The following is a 15,382-nucleotide window of genomic DNA, read 5'->3' on the forward strand; positions in this document are numbered from 1 at the left end:
TCTGTTAAAGCCTAAAAAGGTGAATGTTTTGCCCAAGGTCACACAGTCAGTTAGCATCAGGTTTCTCATCTGTGAAATGGGGCTAATAGGACTTACCCGATAGGGCTGTTGCCAGAATTAAATGTTTGTTAATTAAGCACAGAGTGTGGCCTATAGAAAGCACTTGATAAAGCAGAGTTTTTGGCATGGTCAGGTGACTGGAATTTTAAGAGCAATGTTGCTATTGAATAAAGAATGGATTAATGTGGGTTAGTGTAGAGACAGAGTCCATTAGGAAGCTGCAGTAGGGTTTTAGGTGATAGTTGGTGACAGTTTGGACCTGAATTCTAGCCATGGGGCTAGAGGAGAGGGGGGCAGGATCCAGAGGTGGCAAGAGTGGATGGGTGAGTGGATGTGGAGGGTAACAGAGACTGAGGCATCCAAGAAGACTCCTAGTTTATCTCGAAGAACTGGGTAAGTAGATGGTGGGGCTGTCATGGAGAGGTTTAGACTGGGGAGGGTCAAGTTTGAGGAGGAAATTGGTGAATACAGTTTGAGGACTTCAAACTCAGTACATCCCTAATAGACCACTCTGTATTGTCATTCAGCTTCTGGGGAGGCAACAGGCAGGCAGTTGGACATACAGGCCTGATGCTCAGAAAAGCAATTTGGGCACAGAAGAGATAACAAAGTTGGGGACAACTTTAAATGACACTGAACTGTGGGAGATGTACATAGCCCAAGGGTGGGAAGAATGAGGCCCACTCGGGAATAGGGAGAAAGACAGATTCTCTGAGGGAAAATAAGATGTGTAGCCAGACAGATTGGAAAACTAGGGGCGTGTGGCCTCTTGAAATTCAAGGGAAGGAAGGGCTCAAGGAAGAGGAAGAGAGCCACAAAGTGAAAAGCTTTACTGAGATCAAGCAGGATAAGAACTAAACATTGGACACTGGATTCTGCAACAGGGAGGCACTGGTGACCTCGTCCAGCCCAGTCAGGGGAGTGGTGGGTGTGGAAGGCGGTCCAGAATGGAAAGAGAAGTGGGTGGGTGTGGAGAGGAAAAGGAGGTAGGCATCTCTTCCAGAAACTTGGTTCTGGAAGAGCCAAATGGGGTGAGGGGTGGGGTCGCTAGAAGGAGACACAGGGTCCACAGAGGGGGCATTTCTTTTTGTAGTTATTTATTTAAAGTCAACTTTATATTGAAATATAATATACATACAGAAAGGGTACATGTCCTCAGTGGTATAGCTTGATAGATACATTTATACAAGGGAACACACTCATATAGGATCAGGAAATAGAACCCCGATTAGGAATTAGAACATTACCAGCACCCTGGAAGACCCCTTGTGCCTGCTTCCAGTCGCTATTCCCCAGGGTAACTACTATTCTGACTTCTATCACCATAGATGTGTTTTGCCTGTTTTTGAACTTTGTATCAACGGACTCATACATATGTCCTCTTTTGCAGTCCTGCTTCTTTCACTCAACATCATGTCTTTAAGATTCATCCATATTGCTGCGTGTAGTAGTTTTATGTTGTAAAGCATTCCATTATCAACTGACGGGCATCTGGGCAGTTTCCATTTTTTTATGAGGGAGTGACTCAAGCTTGTTTGAGGCTTGTGGAGAAAGTCTAAAATACTCATCTTCTGTGAGAAGGGAGAGAGATGACTAGGGCCTCACATGAGGATTTCCCCAGTGGGAAAAAAGACACTGGCTGAGATTGAGAATTGCTGTGTTGCTCCACCTCAGCTACTGGGCCAAGACCTCTGGCAGCTCCTGCCAGCCTGTGTGCAGGTGCAGAAAAGGCAGAGAGTTGAGTTGCCCAGGGCTGGTTTCTGCCAGGGAGGAGAGAAAGGCAGAGTGCTGGGAATATTAGCAGCAGGCGAGTGACAAGAGTCGTGGCTAGATCCAGGCTGGGGAGAGTGATGTGCAGGGAAGGTAGGGAAGAGAAGGTAGGAGGGAGCTGGCAGAGAAAAAGGAAGCAGAGGCAGATTGTGAGTTCTGTGCAGAGTGGTGTCTGTGCAATTCTGGGCTGTATCTCCAGTGACTGGCACATGCTTGGCACAGGGTTGTCACTCAGTGAATAGTTGAATAAATAATCTGAATGCCCAAGAGGTCTCAGGTAGAAGGCAGGTGAGATGGGAGTGATAGAGAAAGCCTGAAGATTGTGATCAATGTGGTTGTGATTTAGGAAGGGGGCATGCCAGAGCAGGTGATAAGGCTGGGGTGTTCCCATGGGGGAATAGCTGAAGGATGCAGATAGGCCAGTACAAGGCAGGCAATTCACCTAATGCATAGTTGCCTGTGTGGAGTGCATAGCACCCAATTTTCAAGGAGAGGATAGCATTTCTCAAACTGGGGTCCTTGGACATCTGGCATCTAAACTATAGGGGTTTGTTGGAAATGCAGAACTCTGGGCCCACCCCAGCCTCCTGGGGAGAAAGTAAGCCCCGTTCACTGAAACTGAACATCAAGGAACAGGAGTGATTATGGGGTGGGAGCACTCAGCCCCTCTGAGGGCATGGTGGCCTCTATCCTGGCTGGAGGTGGACAAGGGATTTTCAAGGAAGAGATACGTGTGCAGGAAGGGGCTGACTGACACCAAGGGGATTCAGCCCACGTGAGCAGGGGACCAAAAGGATGGGCCTCCGCCCTAGGACGCAGCTTCTGCTGGAGAGGAGGCCCTGGCTGGGCAGTAGGTCCTCTTTCCTGGGGCTTGGGGGGAAGGTGGAGTACGGAGACTGAGCACCCCCTCAGTATGTGTGGGAGTGAGTATGGTGCATGGAGTTTGTTGGACTCTGCATCCAGTTCCTTCTCTGGGCAGCAACACATAATATGGGGTTGATCCGAACTCACACTTATAGGCCCTTTCTCTTCTCAGCCTCCCACATCCCTCATGCTTAGCACCTGACTCTATATCTTCCATTGGCATGGTCCCTCCACTCAGCACCGAAGCCCTTCCTTCCACTCTCTCAGCCCCTACTCTCTAGCCTTCACACTCAGAACCCCAACTCTCAGCCCTCTGTGTTCAGCCCTCTCTCAGCACCCCTCAACAGCCACTCTGTGAGCTCCCTATGCTAACTGCATCCAATCCAGCACCCACTCATTCAGTATCCTCATTCTATTTATCCTTCCATATTCGCCGCTGTGCTCAACTCCCTTTAGCCGCACTCCCGACCCCAGCCAAGAAGATACCCGTCAGTTCCATTCCGGAGGGGAATCCCCAGTCGCCCGTCCCAGAGGCCGAGCAAGCCGAGGCCCCGTTGCCCCCCTGATCCAGCCAGTCCCGCCCCATCCCGGCGGTCTGAGTCAGGCGGCAGGAACTGGGCGGGGGGCGGCGCCAGGAGGAGCTGAAGCCCGAACCAGAGTCGCCAGGAGCGAGCGCAGAGCCCAGCCAGCCCGGCACCGAGTGGCCCTGGGCAGGCGGGGACACGGGGGGCAAGCGCGGGGTGGGGGGCTGTCCCGGACCTACCATGAACTCCAAGAAGAAAGGTAGGACCCGGTCTGGAGCTGCGAAGGCTCCGTGGCTGGCTCCAGGGGGTGCGGGCCGGATTCTGGGGGCCAAGGGAGCGTGTTTCGCCGGAGCAGGGTGGGAGTCTGCAGAGAATCCCTTCCCGCCAAGGGCCCGGGCGAAGGCGTCTGACTGTGACTCAGTTTCCAGGTCCGAGTCGCAGGAAAGTGGAGGGGGCGGGGCACTTCTCGGCACTGCCCCCCACTCTGGGAATCCCCCAGCTCTGGGCGCCAGGAGGGCTCTGGCGTCCGGGCTCTTGGGAGCCAGTGGAGGGTGAAGGGGAGCAGCTTACCCAGGGCGGGTAGGTCGCCGGAGCCAAACCCGCGCTGACCGGGCCTGTCGGGCAGCTCCGCTGGGCTCAAAGCCCGCACCCCGCCCCTCCAGGTGACCTCCAGCGGCCTCGCAGGGAGCCGGCGCCGAGCTCCAGGTCCACTTTGGGGGGAGGTTAGGGGTAGGGCTGGGCAGCCCGCCCCGCCCCCGGTAAACAGGCGCTTCCGCACATTCTTCGCGCGCCCCGCCCCTTTCCTGCCCCTTCCCAGCCGGGGGAGGGTCCCCGCGCGATCCCCCCTTCCTGCCCCGTGCCGCAGGCGGGGCCTGCACCTCTGCAGGAAGTGGGGGCCGAGCCGAGGCCACGCAGAGTCCGAGGCCGAGTCGCCCGCGGCCGCCCTGTCATTAGCGCCGGGGCCGGCCGGCGGGGTTGTCGGACTCAGAATCAGGCCGTGTCCGGCAAGACTAAGATACTGAAGCCGGGCCGCGGGGAGGGGTCTTCAAAGGCCGGACTGGCGCTGGACACCCACCCTCGCCACCCCCAGGGAGCCCCGCGCGGACTCATTCCATGATGTCCCTCTCGGTGCGGCCACAGCGCCGCCTGCTCAGCGCCCGGGTCAATAGGAGCCAGTCCTTCGCAGGCGTCCTCGGCAGCCACGAGCGGGGGCCCAGGTACGCAGAAGAGGGGGCCTGATGGGGTCAGGAGAGTCTGACCAGGTTGGAGCTGGGGTGCAGTGAGGGTTTGGGGGACTCTTTCTTGCCCCTTTCTGAGTGTAGCCTCTTCTTCAGGAGTTTCCCGGCCTTCAGTCCCACGGGACCCCCACGGAAGCCCCCAGCACTCTCTCGAGTGTCCAGGATGTTTTCCGTGGCGCACCCGGCCCCCAAGGTCCCGCAGCCTGAGCGGCTGGACCTGGTGTACGCTGCGCTGAAGCGGGGCCTGACGTAAGCAATTCCCTCCCAATGCCTCGTCCCAGGATCCCTCCCGGCGGCCCCATCCCCTTTCTGCTAGTGGGAACTTTCCCAGCTTCACACACTCGTCCCCACTGCCTGAACCATGGGCGGATGGAGGTTGTAGAGGTAAGCTAATTCTTGTTGTCACCTCTTTCCCCAGGGCCTATTTGGAAGTGCACCAGCAGGAGCAGGAGAAACTCCAGGGGCAGATAAGGGAATCCAAGAGGAATTCCCGCCTGGTGAGTGAAGGGTTGGCAAGGATGCCCTGGACTAATGCTCTTTGCTCTTGTGGTATGCAGGACTCCGCAGGGCCACCCCTGGATGACATCGGGGCTGTTTTCTTGAGTGACTTAGTCCAGGTGTGACTAGAAAATAGGAGTAACTAGAAAGAAGATATCAGGAAAGGCAGGGGAGTTTTCTATCCCCATATTCCGCAGGCTGTACACACTCTCTACCTGGAACCCAATGCCTGCCCATGGGAGCTTCCAGTAGGGTAGGTAGGACCACCCCCAGACGTGAACAAGGAGAGATTATGTTGTAGTGGTATTGAGGGAGAGCTGTGGTTCTTCCTGGGGAACAGCTCAGGGTTTCCGAGAGGAGAAAACACTTCAGCTGGGTCTTAAGGACAAATAAGAGTTCCCTGGTAAAGGGAACCATGCATGAGGAGGCACAGAACTCTCTTCTTAAGGGTGGCAGGAGAGGAAGTGGGCCAGGGAAGGGACCTTGGGGAAGAGGTAGGGGAAGGGTACTGGAGGGGTCTTGGGGACCAGATCCGTGTCACAGCACCCACCAAAGATCAGGCATGTGGAAAAGTGGGTCAGTCCCTGCTTTGGCTGGAGTGGCTGTGGACTGTGGTATGAGGGGAAGGAGGCCATAAAGGAGAGGAGCTAGATGGGTTTGGGTGGGCAAATGCTCTGCTGGAATACTTTCCATACCTCCTAAGCCCTCCCTCTCATCTCCCCCTGCAGGGCTTCCTGTATGACTTGGACAAGGTGAGTGTATACAGAATGGTGTTGGAAGAGGTTGGCTCATAGGGAGGGTAAAGGGCCCTAACCCTCAGGCCTCTCCTGATGCACCTCTCCCCCAGCAAGTCAAGTCCATTGAACGTTTCCTGCGACGGCTGGAGTTCCATGCTAGCAAGGTACATATGCAGCATGCATGTGTGCATGTGGTGTGGGGTGGGGAATTGGATATCTTAGGGAGATGCAGTGATGCTAGGCCCTGGGTGAGCGACCCCAATAGTGAGTCACAACCTCCCCCCGCTCCCGACTGTCACCCTACTCACTTGCCCAGATTGACGAGCTGTATGAGGCATACTGTGTCCAGCGGCGACTTCGGGATGGTGCCTACAACATGGTCCGTGCCTACAGCACTGGGTCTCCAGGGAGCCGCGAGGCTAGAGACAGCCTGGCTGAGGCCACTCGGGGGCATCGAGAGTACACGGAGGTGAGGGATGGGTGCCCATGAGGCAGAGGCAAAGGGTATGGCAGAGCTGCTGAGAGGGGACTAGTTGACCCTCTCCTATCTCTGCTCATCCCTCCCAGAGCATGTGTCTGCTGGAGAGTGAGCTGGAGGCACAGCTGGGCGAATTCCATCTCCGGATGAAAGGTACTGAGTAGTGGGGGCAGACTGGTGTTGAGAGGGAAGTGTGTGCCTGAGACCCCTCCCTTAACATGGCTCATCTCCTTCTCCCCTTCTCCTAGGGCTGGCTGGCTTCGCCCGGCTGTGTGTGGGAGATCAGTATGAGGTATGAGGCTGTACAGGGAAGGGATGGGATGGCAGGGTCGCAACACCAAGAGCTGCCTCATCCTGCCTGTTCCCTAGATCTGCATGAAATATGGGCGTCAGCGCTGGAAACTGCGGGGCCGCATTGAGGGTAGTGGAAAGCAGGTGTGGGACAGTGAGGAAACCATCTTTCTTCCTCTGCTCACGGAATTCCTGTCCATCAAGGTGATGTCTCTGCCCGGGACCACGGGACACGTGATCCTGTGACTCCATGACCCTGTGAACCCCTTATGACCCTGAGACCTTACCACTATGACCCTGCCTGGTTCCATGGCCCTGTGAATGTATGACCCCATGACCTTATGACCTTATGACTATTTGACCCCTTAAACTTCCAAGTCTGTGACCCTCATGACCTCAATGACTCTACAAACTCAAACCTCTGTGATCCCCATGTTTCCAGAGTGCTTCAAGCCTCCATGGCCCCATTAGCCCAAGAACTCCAATCCCTGCAACCTCCTCATGACCCCATGACCATCAAGTAACCTCTATGCAAATTCAGACCTCTGATTTCCCACAATCTCATGACTCCTATACCTTTATGACCCCGATACCCTTATGACCCCACGATGCATTCTTGGCTATAGGTGACAGAGCTGAAGGGCCTGGCCAACCATGTGGTTGTGGGCAGTGTCTCCTGTGAGACCAAGGACCTGTTCGCTGCCCTGCCCCAGGTTGTGGCTGTGGACATCAATGACCTTGGCACCATCAAGCTCAGCCTGGAAGTCACATGGAGGTTGTTGGGGCTCAGGGGCTGGGAACAGGTCTAGGGGCCTATGGCACCTGCTAACTGCCTCTTCCCTCCGCAGCCCCTTTGACAAGGATGACCAGCCCTCAGGTGCTTCTACTGTCAACAAGGCATCCACAGTCACCAAGCGCTTTTCCACCTATAGCCAGAGCCCACCAGACACGCCCTCACTTCGGGAGCAGGCCTTCTATGTGAGTCACAACCCAGACTCAGGCCCAGCCATCCCTTAGAGACTCCCTGGGGACAGTCTTGAAATTCCCTTTCCTCTCTCCCAGAATATGCTGAGACGGCAGGAGGAGCTGGAGAATGGGACGGCATGGTCCCTGTCATCCGAATCTTCAGATGATTCATCCAGCCCACAGCTCTCAGGCACTGCCCGCCACTCTTCAGCCCCTAGGCCCCTGGTGCAGCAGCCTGAGCCTCTGCCCATCCAAATTGCCTTCCACAGGCCTGAGACCCCCACCTCTGGGCCAATGGATGAGGAGGGGGCCAAGGCCCCAAACCTGGCCAATGGGCATGCCCCCTACAGCCGGACTCTGAGCCATATCAGTGAAGCCAGTGTGGATGCTGCCTTGGCTGAGGCTTCAGTAGAGGCTGAGGGCCTAGAAAGCCAGGGACCTAGCCTGCCTACACACCCAAATCCCACCCATGGGGAGCACCCTGGTCCTGTCCTTCCTGCCCTGGACCCTGGCCATTGTGCCACAAGCTTCACTCTCAATACAACAGGCCCTGCCCATACATCTCCAGACCTCACACCATCTGTACATCTAGACTCGCTTCACAAGGCCACAGACTCTAGCTCTCCTGAACTGCCAGGCCCCACCAACACCACTACAAGCTCCACCTGTAGTGCCATAAGCATTACCAGCAATGCTCCAAGCCTCACTCACACTATCACAAGCTCTACTCACAAGCCCAAGCTCTCTATCCTCACTGCTACAGGCCCTACCCCTAGTGCCATGGGACCAGGCCAGACCACCACAAGTCCCACCCACAAGCCAATGCTTTATACCCTCACTACTGCAGGTCCTACTCCTGACACTACAAGCCCAGTCCAGATCACCACAAGCCCGAGCCACACTGTCTCAAATCTAACAAGTACTGTCACAGGCCCCGTGCTCTCTACCTTCACTACTACAGGCCCTACTACCCCAAGTGCCACTGGCCCAGCCCAACCCACCAAAAGCCCCACCCGTACCACCACAAAATCCACCTATACTACTGCAAGCCCCACCCATACTACCACAAGCCCCACCCACACTACTCCAAGCTCTACTCACAAAGCCAGGATGTCAATTCACACCACCACAAGTCCTACCCCCAATACTAAGAGCCCAGTCCAGACCACCAGGAGCCCCACCCAACCTGTCACAAGCCCCACCCTTATAAGTGTAAGCCCTTCCACTTCTCTAGACCTTGCCATGATCCCCAGCAACTCTACACACACAGACCCCACCCTCCTAGGCACTAACCCCCTAACCTGTAGCCACTCAGCTTCCACACCCTGCACTCAGGCAGACCCCATGATCCCAAGCACCTCTTACCCAAGTCCTGCCTGTACCAGTTGGGAATCCATCACAAGCCCTTCCCCAGACCCCCCCGAACCCATCCTTCAGAGCCCAAGCCCCACTCCTTCACCCCTAACCTGTATGCCCCAGCATTCAGACCTTAGCCTGGCCATGGCTGCCCAGGCCCCAGTTGCAGGGGCAGCTGGAGGGGCTGGAGACAGGAGACTGGAAGAGGCACTAGGGGCCCTAATGGCTGCCCTAGATGATTATCGTGGCCAGTTTCCTGAGCTGCAGGGCCTGGAGCAGGAGGTGACCCGGCTGGAGAGTCTGCTTATGGTAAGGATGGCTGGGCTGGGCTGTGGCAGCACAGGGAAGGCAGCCAGGCCGTGCCTCTGACTCCCTTCACAACCCCAGCAGAAACAAGGTCTGACTCGTAGCCGGGCCTCCAGTCTTAGCATCACTGTGGAGCATGCCCTGGAAAGTTTCAGCTTCCTCAACGAGGATGAAGATGAAGACAATGATGGTCCTGGGGACAGGTGAGCTGGGCTAGGTGAGGGGGAAGAAGTGAAGAGAGTACCAGGTGGAGGAGTAAGGCGAGAAAGGGTAACAGGTAAGGTAGGACCAGGTGGAACATGAGAGCAGCAAGACTGAAAGTGGACAGGAGGGGTAGATTTGCTGGTGGGTGCATCGGTGTTCACCTCTCCCGTTTGCTCCTCATGTGTCCTTGTTGCCCATGTTTCCAACCCCATCTCCATCCCCAGTGCTTCTGACCACCCTCCTCCTCCTCGTTCCTGCAATGTCTGCTTTCCTTGCCCGTCTCCAGCAGCTGGTGAGCCTCTAGCTCCTCCTCTCTCCCTTGACCTCACCTTGGACCTACCCTATGAACGAGGCCTTTCATGGCCTCCCCATGTACCCTGGGCCCCCCAGCAACAACCCCTTTTGCCTCAACCCTGGCAGTCCCAGAGAGCCCGGCCCCTCAGCTCTCTGTCCCAGAGCTGCCTTTGCCAATTCCCAGATGAGGGTCATGCCCAGCCTCTCTTTCCTCTGCTGCTGCCCAGCTTACGGTCCTGTGCCCTGCACCCCTTGGGCGACAACCCCTATGCACAATGGCATAGACCATCCCACTTGCAACCCTACTCCCGTGCATCCCAGCTTTGGCAGCCCCAGAAGTCCCAGCAGTCCTAGCTGAAGGTGGCATAGGGCAGACGGACTCTGGAGACCCCTGCTCCTATCTGCTGGTCCCAGCCCTTCCTCTTTTTGGAAGTCTTCTGTGAACTTACCCATTGTCTGTTGTCAGTGCATCATCTGTTCATCTCTTCTGGGATGGGGGTAACTTAATAAAAATACACTGGTGACCAGATGGTGATGTGTGCTACAGGTGGTCAACCCCGTTTTTCTCTCAGGCCCCCAAGCAGCCCGGTGCCTGGGGCTGAGGACAACCTCGACTCACCCGTTGCCCGCCCCCTCAGCACAGAGTGTCCAGCTCTAGACACTGCCTTGGTCCAGCATCTGTACCACTGCAGCCGCCTCCTGCTGGTGAGGCTAGTGGTATTCCTCCCACCCTCTTCTTATGATCCCTTACCCTAGGGAGCCCTCCACAACCCCTGAGTTCCATTCTTACGCTAAGTCCCAGGCCCCTGGCATCTGGCTCTTACTGAATGGAACATCTCCCATACTCTGGCTCCCCCCAAACTCTCCTAATGCATGCTGGGACTTGTAGTATCTGGGCTCCACCCTCCTCAAGCTCTACCTTGAGGTCCGAGCTACTTGGCTACCCCTGTTCTCCAGAAACTGGGCATATTTGGGCCCTTGCGCTGTCAGGAGGCACGGGCCCTGGAGCGGCTGCTGCGGGAGGCTCGAGTGCTCGAGGCAGTATGCGAGCTTAGCAGGCGGTGGGAAATCCCTGCTACCTCTGCCCAGGAAGGTAAAGGCCCTGTGGGCTCTAGCTGGGTATCTGCCCTGGGTGTCTTTCTTTGCCCTACCCCATCTATATCTGTCTGCCCACCTGCCTGCTCTGTTGCTGATGGTTTCGTGCACCCTCCTCACAGTGGTGCAGTTCTCGGCCTCTCAGCCCGGCTTCCTGACCTTCTGGGACCAGTGCACAGAGGGACTCAGCCCCTTCATTTGCCCCGTGGAACGGGTGCTCCTCACCTTCTGCAATCAGTACGGTGCCCGTCTCTCCCTGCGCCAGCCAGGCTTAGCCGAGGCTGGTGAGTGGGCTGCCTACCTGCCCCACCCCCGCCTTCCTTCCTCAGAGCCACAGTAATGGGACCTCAAGGAAAGCTAGGTCTGCCCCCACAGACATGCTGAGCTGAGCACTGGAAATAGCAAAGATTTGTGCCTTGGTGCAAGAGGATCCAGATGGGTAGGGTTTGGATAGGAAGCCCCTGGACCTGAGCCTGGGGTGAGAGCACTCTTCCCTCTAAGGGCCTGGGTTCATCCAAACCTTGAGGCCTGTGGCACTGCCTTTCACAGTGTGTGTCAAGTTTTTGGAGGAAGCCCTGGGGCAGAAGTTGCCCAGGAGGCCCCAGCCAGGCCCTGGAGAACAGCTCACTGTCTTCCAGTTCTGGAGTTACATGGAAACCTTGGACAGCCCCTCTATGGATGCCTATGTGACTGAGACTGCTGAGGAGGGTAAGGCAGTGGCCCTGATCACAAAGTGACTTGACCTTATTGAGTGAGTCTTAATGTGTGGATGAGGACATGAGTGTACAGGAGATCCCAACCCAGGAAGCTCCTTGACCTGCTACCTTGTTCCAAGCCGCCCTTCTTTCTTTCAGTGTTACTGGTGCGGAATCTGAACTCAGATGACCAGGCTGTTGTGCTCAAGGCTCTGAGATTAGCACCTGAGGGGAGACTGCGAAGGGATGGGCTTCGGGCCCTTAGCTCCCTGCTTGTCCATGGCAACAACAAGGTCATGGCTGCTGTCAGCACCCAGCTGCGGAGCCTGTCGCTGGGCCCTGCTTTCCGGGAAAGGGTGAGAGTTGGGCACGGCTCCCTTGAAGGCAAAGGCTAGGATCCCAAGTTCCCAGTGTCTGGCTAAGTCTGCCCTCCTAACCTTACCCAGGCCCTACTGTGCTTCCTGGAGCAACTCGAGGATGAGGATGTGCAGATGAGAGTGGCTGGCTGCCTTGCCCTGGGCTGCATCAAGGTGACACCTGCCAACCCACTTACCCTTTTTCTCACCTCCTGGCTCCCCCAGCCCTGGGCCCTGAGCTTTTTCCACCTGCTCCACTCGGGCTACCTCAGTGCTTTTTCCTTTGATAGGCCCCTGAGGGCATTGAGCCCCTGGTGTACTTGTGCCAAACGGACACAGAAGTCGTGAGGGAAGCTGCTCGGCAAAGCCTACAACAGTGTGGTGAGGCTGGGAGATGGGAGATATGGGTCAAGTAGAGTTCTGGGACATTTTGGCTGATGGGAGTAGGGGTGAGATGGCATAAAGGGTGGGAGGGCCATGGGGGACTAGGGCCATTCCTGATCCTATCCTTACCCACTACAGGAGAAGAGGGACAGTCTGCCCATCGACGGCTAGAGGAGTCACTGGATGCCCTGCCCCGAATCTTCGGGCCTGGCAGCATGGCCAGCACAGCATTCTAAACTTCCTACCCACCATTCCCAGTGCCCCTTCTCCCCCACTTTCAGGGCTCACCAGGCACTGGCAGGGAGGGTGAGGGCTGGCTCCAGACACCCCTCCCCTACAGATTCCTATCAATTAAAATCTAATATATTCTTCTGTTGCCCGTGGGGTTGGTAGAGTCAGTGCCTGCAGTTAAGTGCCTCCCAGCCTCAGCTCAGCACACTTGCCACAAATCAGTGTCCCGGGCCTGGCCATCCTGCCTCTGCCCCACCACATCCCTTTGTTTTGTATTTTATTTACAGAGTTTTACAGAAAATAAAAAAAGCAAAATGCCTTTCCTACATGGCCTGGCCTGGTGCACTCCTGACCCTCTGGCTCCAACACCCTGTGGCCCTTCCTGAAACTAGTGTGTCTACACATCAACTGTGACAATGGCATGTGCTTTTGCCCTGAAAATCCAGGTGAAAGAGAGCCCTGAGGTTGGAAATGGGCTTGGAGAAGAGGGCAGAGGAAAAGGGTGGTAGGATGTTGCTGAGGTGGCTCAGTCTGCAGGCCAGGCTTGCCCTGGGCCTGGAAGCTAGAGGCCCAGGCTGGAGCCACACCATATAGTTGGCCAAGAGAAGGCTCAAAGGATGCCAGTCCTGGGAATGGCTCCCTAGCAGCTAACTCCCTGCTGCCAGGAGAGAAAGAGGAAGAAGCAAGAAGGAAAAAAAAAAAAGAGGTGTGGTGGTGGCTGGAGCTTCTGGCCACTAGGGGGCAGGAGAACTCTGTCAGAATGCCAGGCTCTTAGGTCTTCCCCCTCAGTCTTGGCAGCTTCTTACCAGTGGGGCTGAGTCCACCGGGATCCTTGAGTGCTGGGTAGTTAAGAGAGATCCTTGCAGAAGGGAAGAGCTAAGAGCCTGAGAGGCACAGACAGGAGACCCGGATGGTTGCCCTGTGACCCTAAATAGCACGTTCCTCCTCTTTCCTAGCCACCTCTCTGTAATACCAAACCTGACAACCCTGCAGCCCCCCACTGACAGCTATCCTGTTCTGCTTTGGGAAGCAGGCTCCAGGGAGAGGGTTCACCTCCCCCCAGAGCTGTCCCACATGTGAGAGTGTTAACCTTAGAAGGCTAAGAGTTTTATAGGAGGAACTTGAGGTGGGGTGGATATCAGGATGGCAGGCCTATTCTAAGGAGGGCCTGAGGGAGGCCCACACCCAGGGAGAAACAGGCCCTCTACCCTTGCCCTCTCCCTCCAGAGCTTCATTATCCAGGGACAAGGGAGAAGGACATAGGCAAGGCCTTCCCCACTCGGAGCCCACATGTGGTGTCCCAGTTCCTGTGGTGGTAACACAGCCAAGTGTGTATGCCTGCACTCAGGAAGAACCAATGAGGTACCAACAGGCCCCCCTGGGAGTGGGGTGACCCAGATCCCCAGGGAGCCCTGCCCCCCAGTGTTTTAGAGCTATGTATGAAGAGGTTTGGCTGGGCCCTTAACCACCTGCTGGGGAAGCCATGCCGAGCAGAAGAAAAAAGAAAACAACAAAAAAACGGCAACAGGAAAGAGCACAGGAAACACCTGTGTGTGGATGCAGGTGGCTTATTCCAGAAAGGTGGGGGTGGGGCGGACAGACAGCCCTCAGCATGTTGGCACAGTTTTGTGTTCCCTCTGTAACTGAAGGGTGTAAAGGGAGACATGGTGTGCAGTTCAGCTTTTCAGCTTTTTGGGTAGTAGGCTGGGGCAGCAGAGGGTGGAGAAAGAAAACAAGTGTAGAGACCCAGCCAGCACGCAAAGCTGGCCGCAGCTTGGGCCTGCCTCAAGAGTCCCTATAGGAGGGTTCCAGTCCCAGAACCAGCCCTAGGAGCCCTTGGGGCCCCACAAGAGGCCCACTGGTAGGACAGGACTGTCCACTTGCATCCAAAGAGTAACTTATGTGGTGGAGAAAAAAGGAAGTAAACACTGGCTGACCAGGTCCTGGGGAAGTGCAGACAGGGGTGACTGGGCCAGCACGAGCTCACAGCTCAATCTACAGGAGAGGATGGTCTGGGCAAGAAATGTAGGATGGAAAAATATCATCCTAGTTAGGGGTCAGCTAGGACTGTCCATGAAAATGTGAGTGGCCCTACATTCCTATTCTCCAATGCCGGAAGGGATAGGGCCCCCAACTTTCTGTATTCTATAAGTAAGGTCCTGGGGCCACAGCCTAGTATTGAGCCCTAGGCAAGGGTGGGTGTGAGGGTTAGGGTGGGCACTGTGAGCACAGCCAGGTACAGGTCTGTCAAGGCCAAGACAAAGAGCCTTAATCTTTTGCCACATCAAGTCTACCTAGCTCAGAACAGTGTGGATCAACTACTAAACGGCCACTCAACCCCTCTCCATCAGTGACTTGAAGTCAGGCTGGATGGCTTCCTATACTCAGGCCCATGCCCAGCTCTGTGAGATGGTAAAGGACAGGGAGAGTCCTTGTCTTCCCTCTTGTACACTCTCCCCTCCCCCAACACATGCACAGCCTCACAGGTGCCTCCCACAAGTCTTCCCACAGGGCAAAGTTGCTCCCAGCACTCCTCCCCACTTCCTACCCTGCCATCACACACGTTCAAGGAGGCACTCATTCCTGCTGCCCCAGACTCCAGACAGTCAGGAGCCTGTTTCTCCAGGTGATGATACCATCAGGAGTCAAAGGCAACCAGTCAGGGAAAGCCTGTGCCCAGCTATCCTGCATAACCTGTGTAAGCTTCTGTGAGGGGACAGAAGGAAGTGGGCCTTCAAAGCCTCTGACACCCTGAGGAGCACCTTATCAATCAAGTCCATCAACACCACACCCATGCCTTGGCCATCATCTTTGGGGCTCTTCCCAGAAGGAAACTGATAAGCGCAGACTGCAAAAAACGGACCAGGCTGTGGTAGTCCAGGATCTGATTTATTGTGTGGGTGGTCATTGAAGGCTCCCCTTACTCCCTTTCCTCTTGCCCTCTTTCAACCTTACCTTTCCTCCTGTCTCTCACTCTTCTTCCTCATGTATTCAAAGCTGTAGAGAACCAAAAAAAGAAGAAAGAAAAAAAAGGC

The 15,382-nt window shown here is 55.8% G+C and overlaps 1 protein-coding gene across 3 annotated transcripts in view; it reads left to right on the forward strand.

The window, feature by feature from the left end:
* RIPOR1 (RHO family interacting cell polarization regulator 1) overlaps positions 1–12,675 on the forward strand; it is a 16,013-nt gene extending 3,338 nt beyond the window's left edge. The window contains exons 2-23 of one of the 3 annotated variants that reach the window (XM_023523556.1): positions 4,309–4,435; positions 4,553–4,705; positions 4,875–4,953; positions 5,683–5,706; positions 5,802–5,855; positions 6,008–6,160; positions 6,259–6,322; positions 6,418–6,461; positions 6,539–6,664; positions 7,087–7,235; positions 7,309–7,438; positions 7,523–9,091; positions 9,170–9,291; positions 9,517–9,584; positions 10,134–10,291; positions 10,544–10,679; positions 10,804–10,965; positions 11,231–11,389; positions 11,536–11,732; positions 11,823–11,906; positions 12,023–12,113; positions 12,255–12,675. In XM_023523556.1, the coding sequence (XP_023379324.1) occupies positions 4,332–4,435; positions 4,553–4,705; positions 4,875–4,953; positions 5,683–5,706; positions 5,802–5,855; positions 6,008–6,160; positions 6,259–6,322; positions 6,418–6,461; positions 6,539–6,664; positions 7,087–7,235; positions 7,309–7,438; positions 7,523–9,091; positions 9,170–9,291; positions 9,517–9,584; positions 10,134–10,291; positions 10,544–10,679; positions 10,804–10,965; positions 11,231–11,389; positions 11,536–11,732; positions 11,823–11,906; positions 12,023–12,113; positions 12,255–12,352 (3,924 nt within the window). In that variant the 5' untranslated portion in view covers positions 4,309–4,331 and the 3' untranslated portion in view covers positions 12,353–12,675. Of the gene's footprint in view, positions 1–3,458; positions 3,478–4,308; positions 4,436–4,552; positions 4,706–4,874; positions 4,954–5,682; positions 5,707–5,801; positions 5,856–6,007; positions 6,161–6,258; positions 6,323–6,417; positions 6,462–6,538; positions 6,665–7,086; positions 7,236–7,308; positions 7,439–7,522; positions 9,092–9,169; positions 9,292–9,516; positions 9,585–10,133; positions 10,292–10,543; positions 10,680–10,803; positions 10,966–11,230; positions 11,390–11,535; positions 11,733–11,822; positions 11,907–12,022; positions 12,114–12,254 lie in introns of those variants that run through there. The other 2 variants (XM_023523557.1, XM_023523558.1) reach the window with 2 other exon arrangements.
* Positions 12,676–15,382: the final 2,707 nt, after the last annotated feature.

Source organism: Pteropus vampyrus, unplaced genomic scaffold (assembly GCF_000151845.1).
Source record: "Pteropus vampyrus isolate Shadow unplaced genomic scaffold, Pvam_2.0 Scaffold394, whole genome shotgun sequence".
In the NCBI taxonomy this organism is placed as follows: Eukaryota; Metazoa; Chordata; class Mammalia; order Chiroptera; family Pteropodidae; genus Pteropus; species Pteropus vampyrus.